Source organism: Mytilus trossulus, chromosome 12 (genome assembly GCF_036588685.1).
Source record: "Mytilus trossulus isolate FHL-02 chromosome 12, PNRI_Mtr1.1.1.hap1, whole genome shotgun sequence".
Taxonomy (NCBI): domain Eukaryota; kingdom Metazoa; phylum Mollusca; class Bivalvia; order Mytilida; family Mytilidae; genus Mytilus; species Mytilus trossulus.
This window is the reverse complement of record NC_086384.1, coordinates 34848620-34872315: the sequence shown is the minus strand read 5'-3', so window position 1 is coordinate 34872315 and position 23696 is coordinate 34848620. Positions and strand designations below refer to the sequence as shown.

Sequence of the window (23696 nt, the reverse complement as noted above, 5' to 3'; positions counted from 1 at the left end):
GAACAATGAACAATGAACAATGAAAATAAGGTCAAGGTCAAATGACATGTTTAAGTTGGACATGTACACCCTACAATTATTTCATATACCATATAATGAAATATAGATGACCCTTTCCTTTATAGTATCCGATAAATGGACTTTACCATGAAATCTTTTGTACTTTTTTCATGTAAAACAGAAAAATATATACAATTTATTCATAATTAAATTTATACATATAACAAAACAAGCATGAATATAACTTTGTAAAAATATACATTAAACAGTTAACAGTAATAAACAGTATTGTTCAAGATGTTTTTAAAATCAACAAAAACTTTGTCCTTGCCAAACTTTAACATTAAATACAGCTGTAAACCTTGTTCATGACTTGCTCACTGAGAACCAGATAAGATAAAGTTAACAGCATCTTCAGCTGTTACACTGTCAGTCTGTACGTTATCAGGTATTGGTTGATTTGGTACTGCAGTGTCGTGTCCCATCAGTACATGTTGTTCAGCCAGAGCGAAGTCACTAAATGCTGCGTTACATTCACTACACATGTAAACAGCCACATCTGTAGATGCTTCCTGTGCTGCAGGTTCAACCTGGTCATGTGACTCAGCCTCTACTTGACCTTCAAGCTGGTGAACTTCAGATGGCATTTCTTCTATTGGTTGATTATAAACTGTAGATTCCATGACGACTGTCTGAGTTGGAATATGGTTCTGTTCATTCACTTTATCAAGATCTATTTTCATACCACCTGGCAAAAGCGTATAGCTATTCATATTGGATATTTTTGATGGAGAGGAAAATATAACAACTTTGTCTGGTCCCAACTGAACTCTCAATCCTTTGCATTTCAACTTGTGATTTTTTAAAGTTGTACTTGTTGTAAATACCTTCTTGCATCCATCACACTCGTGTTCCCCTATTCCAGTGTGTGTGGTCATGTGCTCTTTCAGCAGCCTTTCCAGTTTAAACTTCTTGTCACAAAGCCTACATTCGTGTGGAAATTCTGAAGAGTGGCAGAACACCTTATGTTTTGCAACAGCGCCTGTGTATGCAAATGACTTTCCGCAAATGTCGCATAAATATGGTTTATCTCCTGTGTGTTTGTTCAAATGTTGTAAGAGATTCGCCCTGCTATTTACTTTCAATCCACAGAAGTTGCAGACATACCGATATGTTCTATCTTCTTTGTTCAAGTGAGTTTGCTCATGTGATACCATATTTCCTCTCTTTCTAAATCTTTGCCCACAAACTGAACATGCATGTTTCTTTTCACCTACGTGGACTTCCATGTGTAACTTAAGATATCTACTATTAGCAAAAAGTCTGCCACAGATGTAACATTTGACTTCATTTGTTCTTTGATGAACATTTTCAATATGCTGTTTGAGAAAAACAGGACCTCTGAAATACTTGCCACATGTTGGACAAGCATTTGCTTCTTTGAAGTGATTTGATTTAACGTGGCTTTCCAGGTCAGGACGATCCTCTCCTACATACTCACAATGTCTGCAAGCATGCTTTTTACGATTTGGATTTGTATGTTTAGTGTCAACGTGAGTTTGTAACATGTGCATATTCTGATAAACCTTTCCACAATACTCACAATTATATTCCTCAGCTTCTAAAAATGGACCATGTTTGGAGTCGAGATGAATTTTCAGATATCTCTCTTGATCAAAATGTCTCTCACAAACATCACACCTATAAGCAGATAAAGGATGTTCTCTGGAAAGATGTTCAGAACAATCTGTAAATGTATCACATACAAATTCACATTTTGAACACCGGTATAATCTATCTTGAGCTGTGAAACATTTCCTGTTGTTTTTTCTATTAGATATAATATCAATGTTAATCTTTGGAATGAACGCACTAGTGCTTAGCTTATATTTTTGTACTTGATACTGCAGACAACCTGATGTGACTGGATTTCCTTTGGAGTCCCTAAAATCGTCATTCTGACTAGTCATAGGCCCTTGATGATTATCTGTTAGAAACTCTTCAGTATCAGAAATCTCTGGATCTTCCGTTGGAATTTGAAGCCTTGTTTTCGGAACTGATTCTACTGCTGCGATTTTTTGTTTGATTTTTGCTGCTATTCCTTTTGGCAGTTTCACATTTACTCTTTCGTTCTTTTCATTTATTAATACAATTTCCTCTTCCTCTGTAGAATTTTTATCTGCTGATTTAGCACCAACAGCTGGTGTTGCGTTTCCTGGATGATCTTTTTCCCCCAAGACTTCACGTTTCCCTGAGGCTGCTAACTTAGCAAAGTCAACCCTCACCCCTCTTGTAGAGTATCTTCTACCTGGAGTGACAAGGGTGTCTAGCAGTGTTGGTTTTTCAGGACTAAAATCAGGATCTAAGGGTTCTTCTTTGATCATTTTAGCCAAGGGTAGATCTGACTGATTCAATTCTAACCTTCTTTTCTTTCCCTGTCTTGTTTCACGAGTACTTCCTACACTTTTTGGAGATTCTTCCATGACATTATCAAAATTGGAATCTGAAAATACAGAGGAGAATGCTTGAGAAAACTCATATTAATTCATATTTACAATGTTAAAATGTATAAGATTTAGAAATATAACAAAATTCAAGCAAAGTTCAAATCAAACCTGATGTGTTAGATATTTCATTTGATAAAAAAAAAACAAAAAAAAAACTAAAAGGTGGTACATAACACTACAGGGAGGTAACTCTAAAAATCAGCTGAACTATTTAAACATGTTCTACTTTTAAGGAAATATTGCGGTCAAATTAGAACAAAGATCAGTTAGACCAAATGTTCTACTTTAAACTTCAAGTTTGTACACACAAAAACTAAAATGATACAAGGGGAAGTAATCATGCTGTGATGATCTTAAAATATCAGAAAACTGTAAAACTAGTATGCATTCTCAAACACTTTATGACATTGCATCTATGGAAAGATTTCTGTTGAACATGTTTCTTATGTGCCAGTCTTTAATCAGGAGTCTGTAATTCATTGGTTTTCATTTGATGCAGTGTTCCATATTTGTTTTTGGTTCATTATTTTGTACATAAATTCAGTTTTTAGTTTTCTTGTTTCAATTGTTTTACATTTGTCAATTCTGACAAGCATTTCATAGCTGATTATGCACTTTGTCGGAGGCCTTAATGTGACTTATAGTTGTTAATGTCTACGTCATTTGGTCTCTTGTGATTAGTCGTCTCATTGGATACATATCACATCTTTTTTGGTATATTGTCTTAAAATTTCAATTTTTGTGGTAATAAATTTAAAACTATTAATGAGAGTTTCAAACTTTTTAAAGGAAATAAAATTTCGAGGCATCGTCAGGGAAATATAAATGATGACATAGATGACATACTAGAAGAAAACAGATTCTACACAATATTTACCCTCGAGGCCAAAACTTTCATCCTCATTTTCTATTGTCATGTCAGCTTTTGTACATGTTCTTTCATTGTCCTTCATACCTAGTCTCTAAAAACAGAAACATTAAAATTCAGATCTTCATTTAACAAATAAAATTTCCAAACATGTTTACCTATTATCAATTCTCTCAAAATATAGTGGAAAAAATAACTATCTTATGTTTTATTATAGAAAAGTAATGTATCTATTGACAAGTGATATTAGTTTTTAAGAATTCTGTTCTTATCTGAAAATTGATAAACATAATTGTATTAATCATAAATTTGAAGGAATAGATCATGCAAGTTAATATCAAAATTCAGAGATATGTCTGTGCAATCAAAAAGATTTACTATAGAATATCTATTTACAGACTCCTAAACTTAGATTGTAGGTGTACTCTATTAATATATGATATATGAAATGTTTTTAAAATGTTCCAGTTTAAAAAGTGTTTCTGGTTAACAGTATTATAAGTATTGGGATTTATAAAACAAAAACAAAAATGTGTCCAAATTACATGGATGCCCCACTTGCACTATCATTTTCCATGTTCAATAGACCATAAAAATGGGTAAAAAATCTAATTTGGCATTGAAATTAGAATCACATACCATAGGGTACATGTGTACTAAGTTTCAAGTTGATTTGGCTTCAGCTTCATCAAAAACTACTGTAACCAAAAACTTTAACCTGAAACTCGCACTTTCATCTTCTATGTTCAGTGGAGCGTGAAATTGGTTTCAAAAGTCAAATTTGGCTGTAAAATTAGAAATATCAAATCATAAGCAACATGTGTACTTAAGTTTCAAGTTGATTGGACATCAGCTTCATCAAAAACTACCTTGATCAAAAACTTTAACCTGAAGTGGGACAGACAGAAGAACAGACGAACGAACAAACAGACGGACACACAGACCAGAAAACTTAATGCCCCACCAGCATAAAAATAATGTCATATTCCAATTTAAACAAATGGTTGTATTGTCTATAGGTTGGTAAAAAATATTTTTATTTCTAGTAACTTACCTTTTTTATCATGAGCATTGCATTTGTAACGGCTTCCATATCTCCAACAAAACTATGAACAGGGGAGACAATTCCAGGTGCAACCATGTATGACACATTTGTCAGCTCTGACACTTCTTCAAACACTTTATCCTCAAGACCCTTGGCCCTGACAGCTGACAATAACTCATCAGATATCTCTGCTGTAATGTTACTGAATATCTAGAAAGAAAATATTATAACTCTTACATTTCTATATATCATATTTATCTTACAAAATCAGCCAAAAAGAAATAAATTCTAAAGAGGGTTTGACATATGATGGTGAAACATTGTTTGTAAGGTTGCTTCAAAGGCAAACCTGCACACAATTTTTGTATATAAGCAGTCACAGTACCAACAAATCAAAATAAGAAAACAACATAAATCCAACATAATTAAAGAATCAAAAGTAGTTTAAACTGACATTTTTTGCTCGAAACTGACCTTCCCTTTTAAGAAAACCTATACAAAAGTTAAACATACACTTTATCAAAATCCTGTTTACAGAAAATTTAATGCCATTCAAACAAAAAATAATTGTTGATTTAATTTGAATACAACATTATTTCTTTTCAAACTAAATATATCTATGCATTTAATAAATATTTTGAAAAATTATACAGCAAATCTGCTATTTGCACAAACAAATTGCATTGACTATATACTCATTTGTGATCTAGTCACTGCCTGTATATATTGCCTTGTTTTTCACTGTGATGAAGCATTTCAGTAGGTTATTTAATGACATCAATAAAGAATACAGTTTTTAAACTAATGATGTACTTAGCTTCAAATATAAAATTCATGCTTTTTAGCAAAAATATTTCACTTAAAATCACATATTGTATTAAGGGAACTTTGTACATTTTCTGGAAATGTACAATGTACAATGTACAACGTATTTGCACTAGACTTGAAACAAGGTAGAAATGCTCAGTTCAGCCTAGCATTCACCCATTTCCTAGGCCTTGTACATATAGATTTTGAGATAATGTATTGTTATTCTACATATTCCAGGAATAACAAGCAAGCATGAATTAAATGGATCTTCAAAATATCTCCCAATTGTGTGAGGTACAAAAAATATATTTCTTCTGCCTACAATCTGTCAATGACCTTTACCTTAAAACCTTTTGGATCCACCTCTTTCGGTTCTTTTTGAGGAGATATTGTTTCAGAGTCATCCATTCCATCATCTGTAAATATAAAATGTTAATATAAATGGACATGTCGGACATGTACTGAGATTTCATAATGTTGTTTACAACCACTGGATTGAAATCATTGCTAGCAGATCATTTACTTAGAAGTCAGCATTTTGTATCGAAAATTAGTTTGTACAGAAGAAGAAATGGTGTCATTTTGATCCAAAATATTATTCGTTTACTAACTAAAGTCTAACATTTGAAGAGTTTGTCTTGTAATTATGGGGTGAAAATTTGGGAAATCAACTGTTAGAATTAGAAAAGTCTATTTCGACCATGTTTTTCATCCAATCAAAAGTAAATGACACCCATTTGTGAAGTTTATATTATCTTTCCATTTACTGCTGTACAACCCTTTCTACATTATTTGTACTAACCATTATCATCCATATCTTCTGTAGCAACAAATAACGAATCTTCAATTTCTTCATCAATTGTAGCATCCACTTCTTCTAGCTTCAAACTCAGTTTGGAAGAACCATCATCCACTGGTATGTTTAAAGGAAGTCTAAGAAAATTGTAAAATTAGATTCATTATTTTTCTTAGAGTACCAATTTTTTGTGGATTTAAGGGCTACAGGTATACCATAAATATAAATTTCCAATGAATTACAAATTTTCCAATACTTGTATGCATTAATCCAAACTTAACCATGAAAACAATTATCCATGAAAATTCAAATTTCAATTAATTCACAAAAATTGATAACAATGAAAATAAATGAATCAACAGTATAAAATGTTAAACTTTAGTTTGACAAAATATCTACCTAGTAAAATAAAATCACTAAGCAAATAATTAATTATAACATTGTATGTAAATGTTTCTATGTTCACAATTAAACATTTTTGCATTGACATATAAGCAAAGCTTGAAATTATTTAGGACTCAAAAACCTGTAATATAGCTTCTTCATATTTTTATTATGCTTAAAGTCATCGTAAAACTAATTGTTTTGTTTAAAATTGTAAACAAAATTGCTCTTTCAAAATTTGAATTTGGGAGCCTCCATGGGGGAAATCCCCCGCAAATAGTGACAGTTGGCAGGTATGGGTCAAGTCCATATCTCAGATACCAATGAAACTGTTTGTTACATGCAGGATTATTGTCCAATTGACTTCTATAAATTTGCAGAAAAAAATTCTTAAAAACCAAATATTATGAAATTGATAGTTCGAGTTCGTTCATATCAAATATCAACATACATCAAGGAAAAAAATATTAATTTATACAAATGAGTTTTTAAGAATTTTTGTCTGCAAATATATAGAAGTCAAAAGGACAATAAGATTTGAAAATGTTTGTTCATTTATTTTCAAGTCTTTATGACGGCAAATCTATTTTTGTTTCTATGGAAAATTTAGTTGTTGGCATGGTCTGTTCAATATCTTTGTTATAGGTTTTATAAGTATTTTTAAAATATCTTCAACCAAATGCAGAATAAAACAAAATTAACAATTTAATTGTGTATATTGGAGATTCAAAGAAATATTTTACCAAATAATGGTAATTACATTTTTTTAACAAGCAGTTAGGTATATCAGTAACAAAACCTGTCATTATAAAGCAGAGGGCTATAAAAGATTCCTTGAACAACTCATAACAAAACCAAAATTGTTTTTTGTTATCTTAATATTTATGTTTATTTTATTTTATTTTCTCTTCTTTTTTTTTTTTATCCCCTTTTCATCTAATTCTTTTATTTTTAACAGCAAAATAGATGATTCATATCAAAACCAACCCTGCTTAGGGGTCATCCATAATTGTCAACCATTTTCCAAAGTGAACACAACATAAACTTGGGGGGAGGGGGTTAAAAAAATCAACATTTTTACTGTACACTTTAAAAAAAACAAAAAAACAAGTCTGATATATTTCAGTTTATTTTCATTGCAAATTTGATAATAGACAGGATCATCTTTTTATAAAGAATGGTTGATTCTTGTCTTGAAATCTGAAAATGGTTGATGTACACTTTTAGAGGGAGGGTGGGGGTCTGAAAAAGTGTATGTTTTGTACACTTTGGATAATGATACTCCAAATTGACAACAACACTTCAAATGGTCTGCAATTCTATTTGCTATGGTCTACATGTTTCGCCTGCAAGACAGGCTTCATCAGGACAATTTTTATACAGAAATTCACCCCTGAAGTACTCAAAGTGGTGCATTGAATTTGACGTCGTCATGGTGAGAGAAACAATGAAAAGTGAAAGTAGCAATACAGTTATAAATAGATAAGATAAATATAGAAAATTAAAGTTTCTTTACAATGTAAATTGAGTTCGTTTTAATATTATATGATACATGAAATTGTTCTAAAGGCTTGGTATCTTATTGGACGAACTTCCCATGGTTCCTACCACTTCGCAAGGCTTCTCTTCCAACCTGGCCATTGTTGGAGGTTACTACTCCCTTGCGCGTCGGCAACAATAGGAAGATTATGGTCGCCGCTATGGATAATAAAATTGTAAAAAATGTTCCCTTGTTAATTATTTGGTGACTATAATTTTTGGATCGTCTGCTGTAGTTGGTCTGTTTAATTATGGCATGGTTGTGAATTATTCCTAGATCATTTATTCAGATCGGGGCCTGTGGTACATTTCTTCTGCTATCATTTATAGATGTTAAGGTGGTATCGGACATCGTGGTCATCTTGTTCAGTTGTTATTTCGTCCAAGTATGGAATATTCCTCGGCCCATGTATATGTATATTATAGTCACCAAATAATTCACAAGGGAACATTTTTTTACAATTTTATTATCCATAGCGACAACCATAATCTTCCTATTGAAGTCTAATTCAATGCACCACTTTGAGTACTTCAGGGGTGAATTTCTGTATAAAAATTGTCCTGATGAAGCCTGTCTTGCAGGCGAAACATGTAGACCATAGCAAATAAAATTGCAGACCATTTGCAGTGTTGTTGTCAATTTGGAGTATTATTTTAATGTTGCATTCATTTGCATAATTTGACAATCCGGCATACCAAGGTATCCACTTCAGGGACTCTATCGAAATGATTCACACAGGCGTTGGTTAACATCATGGAGTTTAACTTTGGATAATGGTTGACAATTATGGATGACCCCTTAATAACTATATCTTTAATTATGATCTTACTTTGCAACAGGCATTCCTTCTCCTTGACAGATTTCTAAATGGTGCATAAAGGCGTTTCTCCGTCTACGATTGCCACCACATACTGGACAATGAAAATGTGGGACGATCCTTGTGATACTTTTATTTATATCCTTTATCTGACAATCTAGGTAACACGGCAAGATAAAATATCCTGAAATTACAACAAGAAGTCAAAAATTCAAAACACTGATTTATGGTTGGTGCAAGAAACAAAATACAAGTAATTATCATCACCCTATTGTGACAAAGTTTGTTATGGACTATTCCATTAAAATATATGTGGGAGGGTAGGAAGGAAAATATATTTATTGAATATAGGTCATGGGTCTTTTTCAGTATATGTCTATTACCATTATGCAAAATTATCAAAAAGATGCTCTTGGTTATAGGAATATTTTGAAAGTCTCTTCCTACCCTTTCTTATATTCTAATGGAATAGCCCTTTTATGGTATGCCTTGTTCTTTAATCTAACTAATTTTTTTTAAAGTTGCATTGCACATATTTCATCTGCAATGACTAATGAAAATATTTTTTTTCTTAATAATGCAATTTTCCATGATTTATCTTCCAAAGGGGCAAAAAATAGCTGTCTGTAACTGAGACACTGCTGAAATAAACCTTTGATTCATGTATAAGTTTTATTAAAATATGGCAAATATAAATATTATACATCTGAGTGTTAAAAGATGACAGACAGTGAGTGTTCATTTATTTGCAAGTTTGATAAACATCAAACATATCAAATTAATAAATTACAAACGAAAGTGAACCAAGGCCTGGTGTAGTACGGTAGAGTCCAAAAAGTTGATACCCGAGGGTATACAGGGTTGTTAGGCCTAAAAAAAAAGATATGTGTTTCCAATAACATCATTTTGAAAAATAAGGGTCGGTAGGTCGGAATCCTTTTTTTTTTTTTTTTTTTTTTTTGACATCGTAAATGAAATCCAGAAAATTATCATGGTTTTTCCAAGTCCGGATCCGTAATTAGTTTCAAAAACCGGAAGAGTGCCATTTGCAATTTTTTTGAAGCACCTGTTGTGCAAATTTCTTGGATTTTAACCTATTTGAAATACCTTTTGACATTAATAAAATGTTTTACTGGCTTTCTATGCAAAAGGAAGCAAGAGAGAAAAAATATTATGTCATCTATCAGAAGCCTGAGTCAAAAACAGGGTCGATTGATAATTTTTTTTAATTTTTTTTTGGAAGATCCAATAAAAAAGTTAGGGTCGGGGCCTAAAAAACGTGGGTCAGTCAGGTTACCGGAAACACAGGTCTTTTTTTTCTCGGCCTTATGATAAAAAACATAAAATGTAGTCTTATAACAACAACACTTTAGGGACTGCTGCAGAAATTTATTGATTGACATGTTTCGGTGCCTAGGGCACCGTCATCAGGATAAAAACAATACATAAAATCATGTTGAAGTACAAAATCGGGTTGTTAAAATTTAAACGTCACAATGTTACAATGGTAAGTAACGTTATTAATAGCAACGTACTGAAAGTGAAAGTTCATTGTAAGTATGTAAATAAACTATAAAAAGTAATTTCAATAAAATGTTTTTGTTGTGAAAATGTTTGTTAAAATTATTCTGCCAACAAGTGTTTGTCCTATATAAGAAATTAATGAACAAAACTTTTCATTATCGAAAACATTCAGTATAACTTAGCTCTCCTTTCGATAGGTCATACCTAGTAGATATTGACAATCCTTAATACCTTTATATGGAATCCTCCTACTCCAGTGGGAATGGTTATGGATTTTAATTTTCTTCAGGAAGCATGGTTTGATCCTGTCTATTGTACATAAAGCACAATGTATTCTTTTTCCTTTACAGCAGGAGTCATCCTGACATTTATCAAGAGGCAGATCTTGAAGGCTTCTTACTATTGAAACATGTCCCTGGAATATAATAGCTCTAGTTAAATACTAAAATCACAGTAATTTAATGAAAAGTGAGGACTAGTATATTTACATTACATTTACAATGAATAAAAATTCATTAGAAATATAAACGTCTTAAAGGAACTATTACACTATGCTATTTAAGTAAAAAAGAATGGTTTTAATTAATAAAATCTTCACTTTCCGAAAAAAAAAATATGCTGTTTTACCTTATGTGCAGTACTGTGGATTCATTTATTTTCATGAATACCAATTTTTGTGAATTGAGGAATTTTGATGTATGTTTGTTTTTGTGGCTCTCCCGAATTCTATAAACACTTCTATAAAAAGAAAGTTATACAAGTATTTTGTTGGACATTATAATAAGTGGTTTTCCTATTACCATGAAATCTAAGAAAATTGGTATCCAATGCATAGTAATGAATCCACAGTATTTCAACTTTCCATCATTTGTGACCATTTGTAAAATAATATATATAGAATAATTTCAGTAAATACTTCATATCCTTGCTTTAATTGAACCAATACCTTCATTTCTGTATTTTCACTGACAGGTAATAAATCTTTATTAGTTTTATAGGCTTTCTCTATTGCATCATCAGATGGCCCATATCTGATAGTGTCGTCCTTCTGGGCGGAATCCTCACATCTCCATAAATGGAAAATCAACGATTTTCTATCAGGGTGTAGACTTTCACAGATCGGGCAATGAAAGTGAGGAGAAGTAGCTTCATTTCCACATTTCTTTTTACAAAGCTGAATAGCATATCCTGAAAAATATATTACATTAAAATAGATTTACTACATTGGATTTATTATTGATTAACAACATTGTACAACTGCAGGAAGAGCAACAATTAAGCTGCATTACTATCTCATTTTATTGATGTAGACAAACAATAATTAAATTGCAGGTGTCATTTTTTAGTATTGGTATTTACTATCTTTTACTCAATCAATTAAAACTTTCTTCTTTAAACTTCTGTCTTTGAATTTTGATTTTGAATTTTTTATCTAGCCTATCAGAAAAGCTTTTTTATAAGTCACATTTTTTTTTGTCTGTAGCTCCTTCTAAATTTGTTCTAGCCAACTTCATGATTTGTTTTTGCAAGTGTTTGCCTTTGTGAATGTTTGCATGTAAAATCAATAATCCTAGTTTGACATTTTCAACAACAATTTACTGTAAAACAACTTATTTTCCCGAGTGATTTATTTTCGCGACTAGAAAAATAACGCGAATATAAATTGTCGCGAATATGTCAATCTTTGATCTTTTCTTAATAAACTTCATCAAGTTAATCAGATAATCGCGAAATTAAATAGCCGTGAAGTGGTCAAGAAAGGGTAAAACGCGAAATAAAGTATCCGCGAAAATAAGTTGGTTTACAGTATATCCCCATTATTTTCAAGTCAGGAAAATAAATCCCTCATAAAATTATAACTCTGTTTGCTATATTTTAGATTCCTTTTCAACCTCTTTTTCATCTTTCCCCTATCGGGGACATTCTTTATGATGGCTAAAGCAACACATATCAACCAGTTTAACCATCAATAACCTCCAGAAAATATTTGTACTCCTTCAAACAATTTTCAATGCAAATATTTAAAACTATACCCATAAAACTAACTAACCACTGGCTATTATAGATGTTGGATATTTAGTGTCCGGGATTCTAATGACCGTTGGAGGTTTACCCTGAAAAATAGAAATATTATATGATCATGTATAAGGAACAGATTAAAAGATATACATATTTGGTGCCTATGAAAAGCTCATCACCTTAAGTTTGGAGAATAAATAAATTCAACATGTAAAGTGGAAAAAAATGCTAAAATCATAAATTTTGTTTCTGTAATAAAAGGATTTTATAAGTATTAAAGATCAACACATTTTTTTTCTTCAAAAGTTGAATTTTATTTGTTTCAATGCTTTGTAAAAGAATTTTTTCTCATGCTTGCCATTATTATTTTTAATAACTTACTGCCTTGCGTGCATGAGAAAACAGATGGCGGAAGAATGCCCCCTTTTTTAGGACAGTTACATTTTTACATAACGGACAATGGTAATGTGTATCTGTTCTTGATCCACAGTTCAAAGAGCACTTTAATATCAACATATCTGAAAAATATAAAAAGAAATTGCTTAATCAATGCATATGTAATGAAAACATATATTTAGGATTAAAACAAAAACTAATATAAATGGCAAGAGATATCCTGAAGCATGTAAATACATTATCAAAAACCATGATTGTGGTTGATAAGTCAAACAAACATGCAAGGAGCAAAGTGAGTTGTCTCATTATAATCATACAACAAATGGAAGTTTTTAACGACCTTGATTGGCTATACAGCCCTACACGGTCGGTACAATCATATCACATCTGATTTATCTATTAATATGGAAGACCCACTTGTAATAAATCAATAACCTAAAGGAGCATGAAAGGTAGCAACTACAGTGTACCTCGTACTAATTGTAAGAATATACTGTACATTTCAAAACCATATTGTAATGTTCACACATATGAAAGATATAACTGTATCTGATACATTTGTAAATAAATTTAATTGCAAAAAGGTAAATATTCAATGTGTGTATACACACACACATATATCAGTATGTTCTTAATTTGGATTTATACATAACGTTTGCCAATGCAGGTCAAAAATAAAATCAATGGCAATGGAGGACATATAATTATTGTATACTATATCCTCCTCACCTTCATACTGAACTGCATGAACAAAATGGTTGAGTTCCAGGTGATCTCTGATCTTGGTTGTTTTGGATGGCTTATAATGACTAGGAACACAGAATGGACAGTGGACAGCATTACAACCACATTCTTTATCTTTACATCTAGTCAATGTGATAGCATCACCAAGGGAGATAACTGAGGTAAAATTGCCAACATCAGATGAGTTACTTCCCTTATCATCGCCATCATTTTCAGAATCATGACTATTCTGGCTAGTGGTGCTACTTTTCTTTGCCTTCTCTGTATCTGTTATCTTTGGCTTTTTGATATATCTTCTTTTAGGTGCCATAACTCTTTTGCCTTTCTCTGAGCTTTGTTGTAGGTCAAGGCCTTCAATGAAAGTTCTTTTATCACCATCCTTTTTTGTCTGTGTTTGTTTTGGTGTACTTGTACTTGGTTGAGTGCTTTTTAGATTCAAACCTTTCCCTTTATAGTTGAGGAGTGATACTAAGCGTTTCCCTGGTGATGGAGATGATCCATTTGTTGGTGTTGCAGGAAGGCTTCCTTTTTCTGAATCAATTTCTGGATTGTCATCTTCTTTATTATTATCAGTTCTGTTCTGCTGTAAAAAAAAAAATGCAAAATTTTACAAACTTCATTTACAAAATTATAATTTACCATTTTTTTGTTATAAACCGGTAGTATTTACTGTGTTATACATTAGTATCTCTCACCAGTCTGGATTCTTCATTTCTACATTTGTAACTAAGGCTCAATATAAAAATATTTCTACAATAATGTAATAAAATAATTTTTTGAAAAAATTTATTACAATACTATAGGGTTATTGCATGAATATTGGGGAATATTGTTCCGAGTAGAATTTTATATTGCACGAGCTTGCGAGTGCAATATATGTTCTACGAGGGCAATATTCCCCAATATTCATGCAATAACCCTTTTATTGTATAGAAATATAATATTTGAAGGTAAAAATTGTTTTAAACTACGGTTTTGTCGTTGATGACGTCATGAATTTTGAAGATTTATTGCACTAGTGCAATATTGGAATTTATTGCACGCTAACTTTTGGTTACTTTCTGTGGGAAATATTATATTGCTATACAATAATATAATATATTGTAATAGTGACCTATGTGTACATGGTGTATATAGGTCTCTGATTGTATATAGGTTACAATACACCATTAGATTTTATGGGCGCAGCCATTTTATGAGCATAACATGGTATTCAGAATTAAGAGTATGGCGAATCCTGATTGGTCGATATGTGCTCCCGTTATTTTTTATTTTAAGAGACTTCGTGCACTCTGCTTTATACAAAAGGCAAAATAAAATTATTCCGTAGCCCTAAAGGCACTGAGATGACTTTTCAACGCTAGGACAAGACACGTATTTTTAGGGGCAAAATTGATAGGCATGGGAGATAAGTACAAAATACGCTAAGAAAAGCAACGCGACCCTATATTTTTTGGACCAAAAAATACTGTCCTAATAACTTTTCTTTGATTCTAGCAAGGTTTCGTTAAGAAAATCAACTTTCTAAAGTCTGTATCTCGAAAAAGGCTACCATTGTCGCCTATGGGGAAATTAATTGTTTATTTCAATCTGTAGGGTTACTTAATCTAATAAAAATTGAAAATTTCTAAAACAGCAAATAATCAATAAATTGACATTTTTTATATAAAAATTTTGATTTAATAGACTATTAGCATTTAAACTTTTAAAACACTAAATCTGACTTCTTGCCGCTAATCTTATTCTTCTTGGCGCTAGCTAATAGACCATTTTAGAATTATGTCTTTCATCAGAAAAGTTCATCAATCATATTATGTTCTGTTAAATACACCACAAAGACACTCTTCTGTTAAATACACCACAAAGACACTTAAAATTGATGAACTTTTCTATGATATAGAGGGGATCACCTGTATCCCTGTTCTCTGAAAGTTCATCAATCCTCTTAGTGATTCTTATTAAGCAGGTTAAACTAGAAATAATGAGTCCATGATACTCGGTCTATAACAAAATCTGACGTAACATTTGTATAACAAACTTTGTCTAGCCAAAAGGATAGTTTATTATATAGTGGCAATATCAGTGTTTTCGTGGGTGCCTATTTTTTTTTAATAAAGGATCGTCACAATATTTACTATTAATTAAGTTATACGTATATATCAATCAGAACGCAATAGATATGAAAATACCAAATAGATTGTACTCACTTAATTAAAGGGATATGCTGATCTACGCTGGGCAGTGCATATATTGTTAAAAAAATTCTCTCATATTTCCGATTGTACTGATTGCAGGATACAAATGCAGCGTTATCTAATTCACAAGTCAGATGTTATGGTGAATTATACATAGTTCTTCAAACTTTTCATCATCTATATTATAATTATCATGAATAAATTACCAGTAAATTTAATATTTTTGTACATAAAATTATGCACGTAAAATGCTGAAAACTGTTTTCCGTCGGGGGGCTTTGTCACCCTGAACCCCCTACCAGGACTCTACCCTTGACCTAATGGGGGCCTTGGGCGGCCCCCAGACCCCCTGCCGATTGGTGCCTACAGTTGGCTGAATACCTTAGGCTACGCCCCTGATGACATCATGCCATGTGTATCCTTGACACCTTTTTAATCACCTTTATTTAAACTAACAACGGGCACACGATTGTTGACACCTATTTAATCACTTAAGTGAGAACAAAACTACCTGTAATTACATGAAATTATAATTATCTAAATATACAGTATCTTTTTTTTGGTCAAGTCATTTGATTTGATACTTCCTAATCGGAATGCAATAAAATTATAAGAGAAAAATATCCTCAGCACACGTCTTGAACAGTCGCTCCAAGGATTTAGCTATACAAATCCTTGATCACACTAAGCCTAAGGGACAACTTTGAGTTTGTTGCTTAATTTTTTTACTCTGAATAATTTTCTGTGAAAAACTTTGGTTTGAGTGAACATCATTTGTGTGTATAGGAGCTTTTATGGAACTTTAATGAAGTCCATTAAAGGACAACAAATAGTGATAAGGTGTATTCAGCACAGCTTTCATTACTAGACATAAAAAAAGATCAGAAAAATCCAACCTGTTGAAAAAGGGGTTATTTTTGTGAAACTGTTTCCAGATGAATTGTGGCATTACCGTGAATTATTCATACCTTTAAAATATAACTCGCAAGCATTTTGATTGTCTACATTAGACGTCACAAAGTGAAATAATCAAGCTTTAACTATAGTGTTACTGCGGAAACTCTTTTTAAATGTGGATACACAGCTAGATTTGTTCGTCAGAAAACAAGCGTCCCCAACATGGCGCCGAGAACGAACCAAAAGGCGTCTGTAACATTCCGAATCAATGTCGGTGTAAAGAATTATGAAATCCGATATAAAATTAAAGGCATTATTTCGGTCAAAAAGATAAGTTTGTATTGTACAGAAATAATAAGTTACCTTCTATGTACATATTGAAATATTGTTTCATGTTTTTAAACGTTTGTGTCGACTCTTTTTTCCAAGAAAATAAACATTCCGTAATATTTCAAGTCACTAACCGACATAGATTTTATTATTACTCAACTTCACCCAAAAATTGGAAAAGAAAATAGCAGAGAAAACAGAAAATGCCACCAAAGAAAAGACAAGCAAATGATAATGCAAATAATCAACCAACAAACAATGTATGATATATCAGTTCTAGTGACATGATTTTTAATTGATTGGTATTGAAATATCCAGAGAGAACACCTCCCCCTTTTTCACTTTGATTTTGGTCTTGCACTATGTGTGTAATTTAACAAATCTCCACAATAGACTAAATTATACAGAAATTAACAACGACATCTCCTCTACAACCTTCAATGATGAGCAAAACCTATACTGCATGGTCAGATTTATATAAGGCCTCAAAATTACACATGTATTTAAACAAACAAAAACTACAGTAACCACAGCCTTATATTATGAACAAATTGTGAATGAAAAAAAATATGTAACACAGCAACAAATGGCTACCACTGATAAACACATGCTTGCCATTGGACAGGCACATTCAGCATGTGGCTGTGTTGACAGGTTAAACTAGTTTGAAGGCACCAACTCTCCCCTAACAGGGGACAGGGTGTAACAGTACAACATAAATGTACATGTACATTTAAGAATAAACTATAAAAACCAGAAGAAAAAGGCATTACTCATAAGATTTAAACATGGTTAACTGGTTATACAGTTTACTCATTTAAAATGACATGGCTGATTTAAATCAAACATCACAACCATTAATAATTTGATATCCAGTTTTTGAATTGAATGTATTTGATATAATTTCCAAAACCAATATTTATTAGACCATTGGCGGATCCAGGAGGGGGCCCTGGGGGGTCTGGGCCCCCCCTTTTGTGGGAAAAATTTGGTTGATTATATAGAGATTGATTGAAGCATGAATGGAGCAGCCCCCCCCCCCCCCCCCCCCCCCCTCTTAGGCCAGTCAGAGGGCCCCCCCTTAGGAAAAGTTCTGGATCCGCCACTGTGGACCAATCACGATTCAACGTAGCCAATATTACTGAATCCCACAAACAAATCAATGAAGCTAATGTTACTTTATTATAAAAGACAAAATTATTACCCAACCACATTCTGTAAAAGTCAACCACCTGTTAATAGGACATCTTTATAATGGGTAATGGTTATTATGGTGGTCACCTTTTAAGATTGTGTTTAAAACCCTGCCCACCCATCAACCAACATGGTTGACTCAGCATTTGCCATTACTATTGCCAAAACAATAAATAACTTGTAAAGATAAATATTGAAATAGTCAACAGGTTAGGAAAAGTATAAATTGAGTAAGATTAGATAACATTATTTACATCAGTGATTTACACAATTCAAGAGAAATAACTCTTGTATTTAATTTACAGGATACAAATGCTGCCAATGAGTTTGATATAGAGTTGTCCTGGTGTATAATTAAGACAATCAATCAGAGTTTTCAAATGAAACCATTTACACAATTCAAGGGAAGTAACTCTGTATTTAATTTACAGGATATAAATGCAGACAACGAGTTTGATATAGAGTTGTCCTGGTGTATCAGACAACTGGAGCTGGGATTATGCAACCAGAAACCAGATTCCAGACAAGGTACATGAACATGTTAAAAATAGATGAATGAATGAATGAATATATTTTATTTCAGAAACAAACATAATGCTATTGCAAAATAAGATAATATACAATTACAATAATGACAGTAAACAAACAGAGAACAACACAATATGGCACATAATTACAACTGCTATGCAATGATTATTTGTGATTGTAACTTCCATGCCACATTAAGAAATTTACACATTTTTTTAGTTAGACTCTTTAAGCTAGCCTGTAAAAAAAATACCAGCTTTCTATTAGTTGGCCATGAACAATAATATTTAAAATAAGTTAATAGTACAAAACATTATTGCAGTAATATGTAATTAAACATTTTTTAAATACATGTTAGCTACTATCCTACAATATTTTCTATGTTATCCTCTTAAACAGTTTCTTTCACAAATGTTTTAAGATATCATTTAAATTTGGTTTAATAACTACAATAATGTAATAATGTAATATGCGGTCCCTATTGGAATTTAAAAATAAAAATTCAACACATGTTTTAAATAACTTACCCTCAGATTTATTATCTATATAATTTTCTGCAGCTTTGATCATTTTAATTAAAACTTTTGTAATTATAAAATGGCTGTATTTTCTTCAACATATATTAATTCGGGATAGTACATATAGTAAAAAAAATATATTTACTAGTACATGAAGGTTATTTTAATGGTTCATGCAGTGTCCATTACACATTTGGTTTTTATTATGAAATTTTATTCAAATTCTGTTTTATTTTTTCTTGAGTTCTGATAATTAAATCTTCTTGAAATTCATTACAACAGGATTAACAGCTCTGTATTCAATTCAATTTGAACACAGAGCAAAATCAACACAAGGGTTTCATACATTTGTACATGCTCTATAGTGTCCATAGTCATTATAATAAGTGCTGATTCAATTTAACAAAATACTAATAAACATCAGCCTTTGAAAGTATGTTCTCAAAATGACATAAAAAAGACATTATAATAATACAACAACAACCTTTGACAAGAATCCAAACCAGGAACAGGCACATGAACATGTTGCGGAGTTTAATTAGCTTTTCGAGATCACAACCCTACTTTTAATTGCAATCATTTACATCAATATTTTGAATGCCAATAACTATTATAATATCTACCTTTCAGAAATCATTGGAAAGCATGTTTCTGGTAAAAACTTGAAAAAAAAGCCAAGATAGACTACAGTCACCTAATTTTTATATAAATTTTACTTTACTTTAGAGTAATAAATTTTAAATCAAAGGTCTTACTTAGAATATACTGTTTATATATTTATATAAATGTAAATTTATATTTTTAGCGGCAGAAGCCATTAAAGTTTTAAAGATCCTGAGAAGTGACAAGTCACCTTTAGTGAAGAAAAGACAAGCCATGAGAAATACATTTGGTGACTACAGACAGAAAATTAAAGAGGAAGAAAAAAAGAATGCAACAAGTAAATGATGAAAATATTATGTGAACAAAAATATGTGGAAGTGAGAGAAAAAATGCTTCAATAACATGCAGAATTAGCATTTTGATATTTAATGATATAAAAAATAAATATATTACAAATAAAAAAGAATGAAAAATAGAAGACAAATATGTTTGGTGAAAAATATTTAGTTGCAAGATCACCAGATTACCCACGTTACATGAGAAAAACCAGTTTATAGATTTTTCATTTGATTTCCTGCTTTTGCATAGACTTTGAAATTCTGCATCAAGTATTCAATCAGAAAATACAAAATAACAAAATCAGATTGTACACATTTCGACCTATATGAAAACAAGGATTTGTATAGTTAGAATAGTCTAACTATACAAATCCTTGATGAAAACTTGAAAAGTAGCAAAGAACCTTTCTAAATACTGACAGTCCACCTGTATTCCTGATAAAAACAATTATTCCAGATTGCTTGTTTTTTCTGTATGAATTGGAATTTGATTGAAACAGCATATATATTCATCTGTGGAATGGAAAAGTCAATAAAATCACATATTTTCTGCATCAAAAGACAGTAATTGTATAATATTTCACAAATGTATTCAAGTATGAGATATTTTAAAACTTTTATTAAGATACTTTTTCTATTCTTCTTTTATATATATATATATATATATATACAACTCGTCTAAACATCAACCCAACAATGTTAGACCTGTAAATTTGCTTTCGCAAATTTTTGGTTCTTCCCTCGCCGGGATTCCAACCCATGCTACTGTGATATCGTGACACCAAATTGCCTGCACTGCAGCCGTCCCGCTAGACCACACGACCACCTGGGCTCTCAAAAAAAGAGCTTTCGGTGGCCATATGTTACCTTTCCACGTCAGTTTTAATCTAGCGGCGTACTACAGTACATGATATATAAGGCATGAAGATGTAATTGTTACGGATCAGCTAAATTATCTATAGTAAAGGATCCTACAAATTAATGTAAGATACAGTCACAGAAAATAATTATATTCATAAGTACGTCTGAGTCAGTGACAACCCTACAACAGATGTATCCATCGGATCGCCATTAATGATGGTGATACATGGCTGTGTACATAATGTATATACAACTCGTCTAAACATCAACCCAACAATGTTAGACCTGTAAATTTGCTTTCGCAAATTTTTGGTTCTTCCCTCGCCGGGATTCGAACCCATGCTACTGTGATACCGTGACACCAAATCGCCTGCACTGCAGCCGTCCCGCTAGACCACACGACCACCTGGGCTCTCAAAAAAAGAGCTTTCGGTGGCCATATGTAACCTATGTGGAGAGAGAGAGAGAGATCAATGAAATATTAGCATTAATACATTTAACATATTTGTGTTTTAGACATTTTGTTTTGACTGTCAGAGAATTTTGTGTAATAGAGAAATTTATTGGAAAAAAAGCAGAGTAATTTCCCTTTAAGCAATTTACTGTAAATTCAGAAATTACTGCTAGAAATGCTACAGAGTTGTAAACACAATAATTTAAACTCGCATTTTGAATTATTTAAATGTTTTTTTTATGCCCCACCTATGATACCACCTACGATAGTAGAGGGGCATTATGTTTTCTGGTCTATGCCTCTGTTGTCTGTCCGTCTGTGGGTCTGTTCGCTTCAGGTTAAAGTTTTTGGTCAAGGTAGTTTTTGAAGAAGTTGTAGTTCAATCAACTTGAAACTTAGTACACATGTTCCCAATGATATTATCTTTCTAATTTTACTGCCAAATTATAGCTTTGACCCCAATTTCACGGTCCACTGAACATAGAAAATGATAATGCGAGTGGGGCATTCGTGTACTATGGACACATTCTTGTTTCAAAGTCATAGAAATTCAAATTGCATTTCAGTTTTAAATGACAAAATCGCAATAATAACTGCACACAATAATTTCTGAATTTACAGTATATATATTTGTTTAAGAAGGTCTAAACTTTCATCTAATTTCCAATACTAAGAGAATGCATGTCTTTTATAGGGGACAATATAGTATGGGTTTTCCTCGATGTTGAAGTCCATAAAGTTGCTTGTAAATGTTAACATCCACTTCAATTGAACTCTGGTGGATAATTATCTCATTGACAAAGATACCAAATCTCCTTATTGTTACGTCAAAGTATTTAATTCATATAATCAAACCAAGGTCTGTGAAAGTAAGAAAAAATTGTTATGAGCTTATTTCAAGTAAACGTGAAAAATTGATGCAGTTGAAAATACTCATGCATCAATAGAATGTAAATTTAATATCTTCTGAAATATATATGTTTGCACTAATAATCATTTTCATATATAAAGTTCAATTTTAACTTAACATTTTTTCTGACCTATTTTACAGAAATGAAGAAGTTAAAGGTCACACCAGTATCAACAGAATCCAATAAATCGGTTTTCTACAAAAAGTCATTGAAGAAAGCTAACCAATCGTATGTGACAATGATGGCTTCAATAAATGTGAATGATGAGAAATCACAGGTGGATACAACTAGGCTAATGTTAGACAATACAGAAGGGGAACCTGGTGGTTTTAAATTTGGGTTTACACAACCTTCATCATGTGAATCTATTAGTACACAAGACAATGCAATATGTAATGGTGATAAAGTAAACATTGATGTCACATGTCTGTCACATGACCCATCAGATATTGAGCCTGCTAAATGTGCTGTAAAGGAAGATAGTAACCTTAATCATGTGAATAAATTTGTCATGCAAAAGTCTGATAACAATTTTCAGTTTAACTTTGATATTCCACCATGAATAAAGTATTATTGACAATGCATATATTGTTGTATTTATTTTCCAGACTTTGCTTCGTGAAGACCATGTTTTCTATAATTCTTACACAGATTTTATATACCTTCCTGGACTGGTTAATTATTATTTTATGATCAAGGTGTGGCTCAATTGATTTCAGTTCTTCAATGGTAAAAATTCAATTATTTGGTAAAATGTTTGTGGTTTCCTCTGAATGTCCTATTGTGATGTCACAAAATAATGCAATCATAACTTATGATCATGATTAAATCAAATTTTGCACCTATCATTGCATGGATTAAGGAAGATAAACTTTGTCTACATGAAATCTCAAAATGATAAGAGAAACCAATTCCACCACCAAAAATGTTTGCAATACATGTACCATATTTCCCCATTTTGGACAGTGATAAATATTAAAAAAGCTCTACAAGCCTCTTGTTTTAAAGATGAAAATTAAAGCATTTAGTTATTTTTGTTTTTTTTTGTGAAAAAAGTGGTGAAAAGATAAGTTAATCACCTGTTGCCGGGAGAGATCTGTTTGCGCCAAAAATGCGTCCTTTTGCGCCACAATTTTTTTTCTCCAATGCTACGTTTGCGCCACTTGTTTGAAAATTTGAAATAAACTTATGTAATACATATAAGGAGAGGGAGGTCCATATTGATTTCTAGATCAATACTTTGAGTGGGATATTATGAGCTTTCTCACTTGTGTAGAAATAAAAAAAAATGGTATGATTGCCAATAAGAAAACTCCCTCCTGAGACAAAATGAATAGAATTTAACTACATTTTATAGGTAAGGCTTCCAACAATGAGCAGAACCTATGCGATATAGCAAGCTTAGTTATTTTACTTT

General features: G+C 31.9%; 2 protein-coding genes across 3 annotated transcripts; one reads left to right on the top strand and one right to left on the bottom strand.

The window, feature by feature from the left end:
- Positions 1-204: 204 nt before the first annotated feature.
- LOC134692397 (uncharacterized) lies at positions 205-16797 on the bottom strand. Its single transcript, XM_063552846.1, has 12 exons — positions 16614-16797; positions 13436-14033; positions 12692-12828; positions 12342-12405; positions 11238-11479; positions 10523-10706; positions 8780-8951; positions 6033-6163; positions 5573-5646; positions 4430-4630; positions 3385-3469; positions 205-2503 (listed from the first exon to the last, which is right to left on the bottom strand). Exons 1-12 carry the CDS (start codon positions 16635-16637, stop codon positions 378-380), a joined length of 4038 nt encoding a protein of 1345 aa, XP_063408916.1. The 5' UTR covers positions 16638-16797; the 3' UTR covers positions 205-377.
- Positions 16798-17006: 209 nt separating this feature from the next.
- Positions 17007-22863, top strand: LOC134693884 (UPF0488 protein C8orf33 homolog). Of its 2 annotated transcripts, none has more exons than XM_063554829.1 (4): positions 17007-17132; positions 18498-18594; positions 19918-20052; positions 22420-22863. In XM_063554829.1, the coding sequence occupies exons 1-4, from the start codon at positions 17076-17078 to the stop codon at positions 22839-22841; spliced, it is 711 nt and encodes a 236-aa protein (XP_063410899.1). In that variant the 5' UTR covers positions 17007-17075; the 3' UTR covers positions 22842-22863. The 2 variants fall into 2 exon arrangements, with proteins under 2 accessions (XP_063410899.1, XP_063410898.1); XM_063554828.1 differs by having other exon boundaries at positions 17012-17132; positions 18372-18594.
- The last annotated feature ends 833 nt before the right edge of the window (positions 22864-23696 follow it).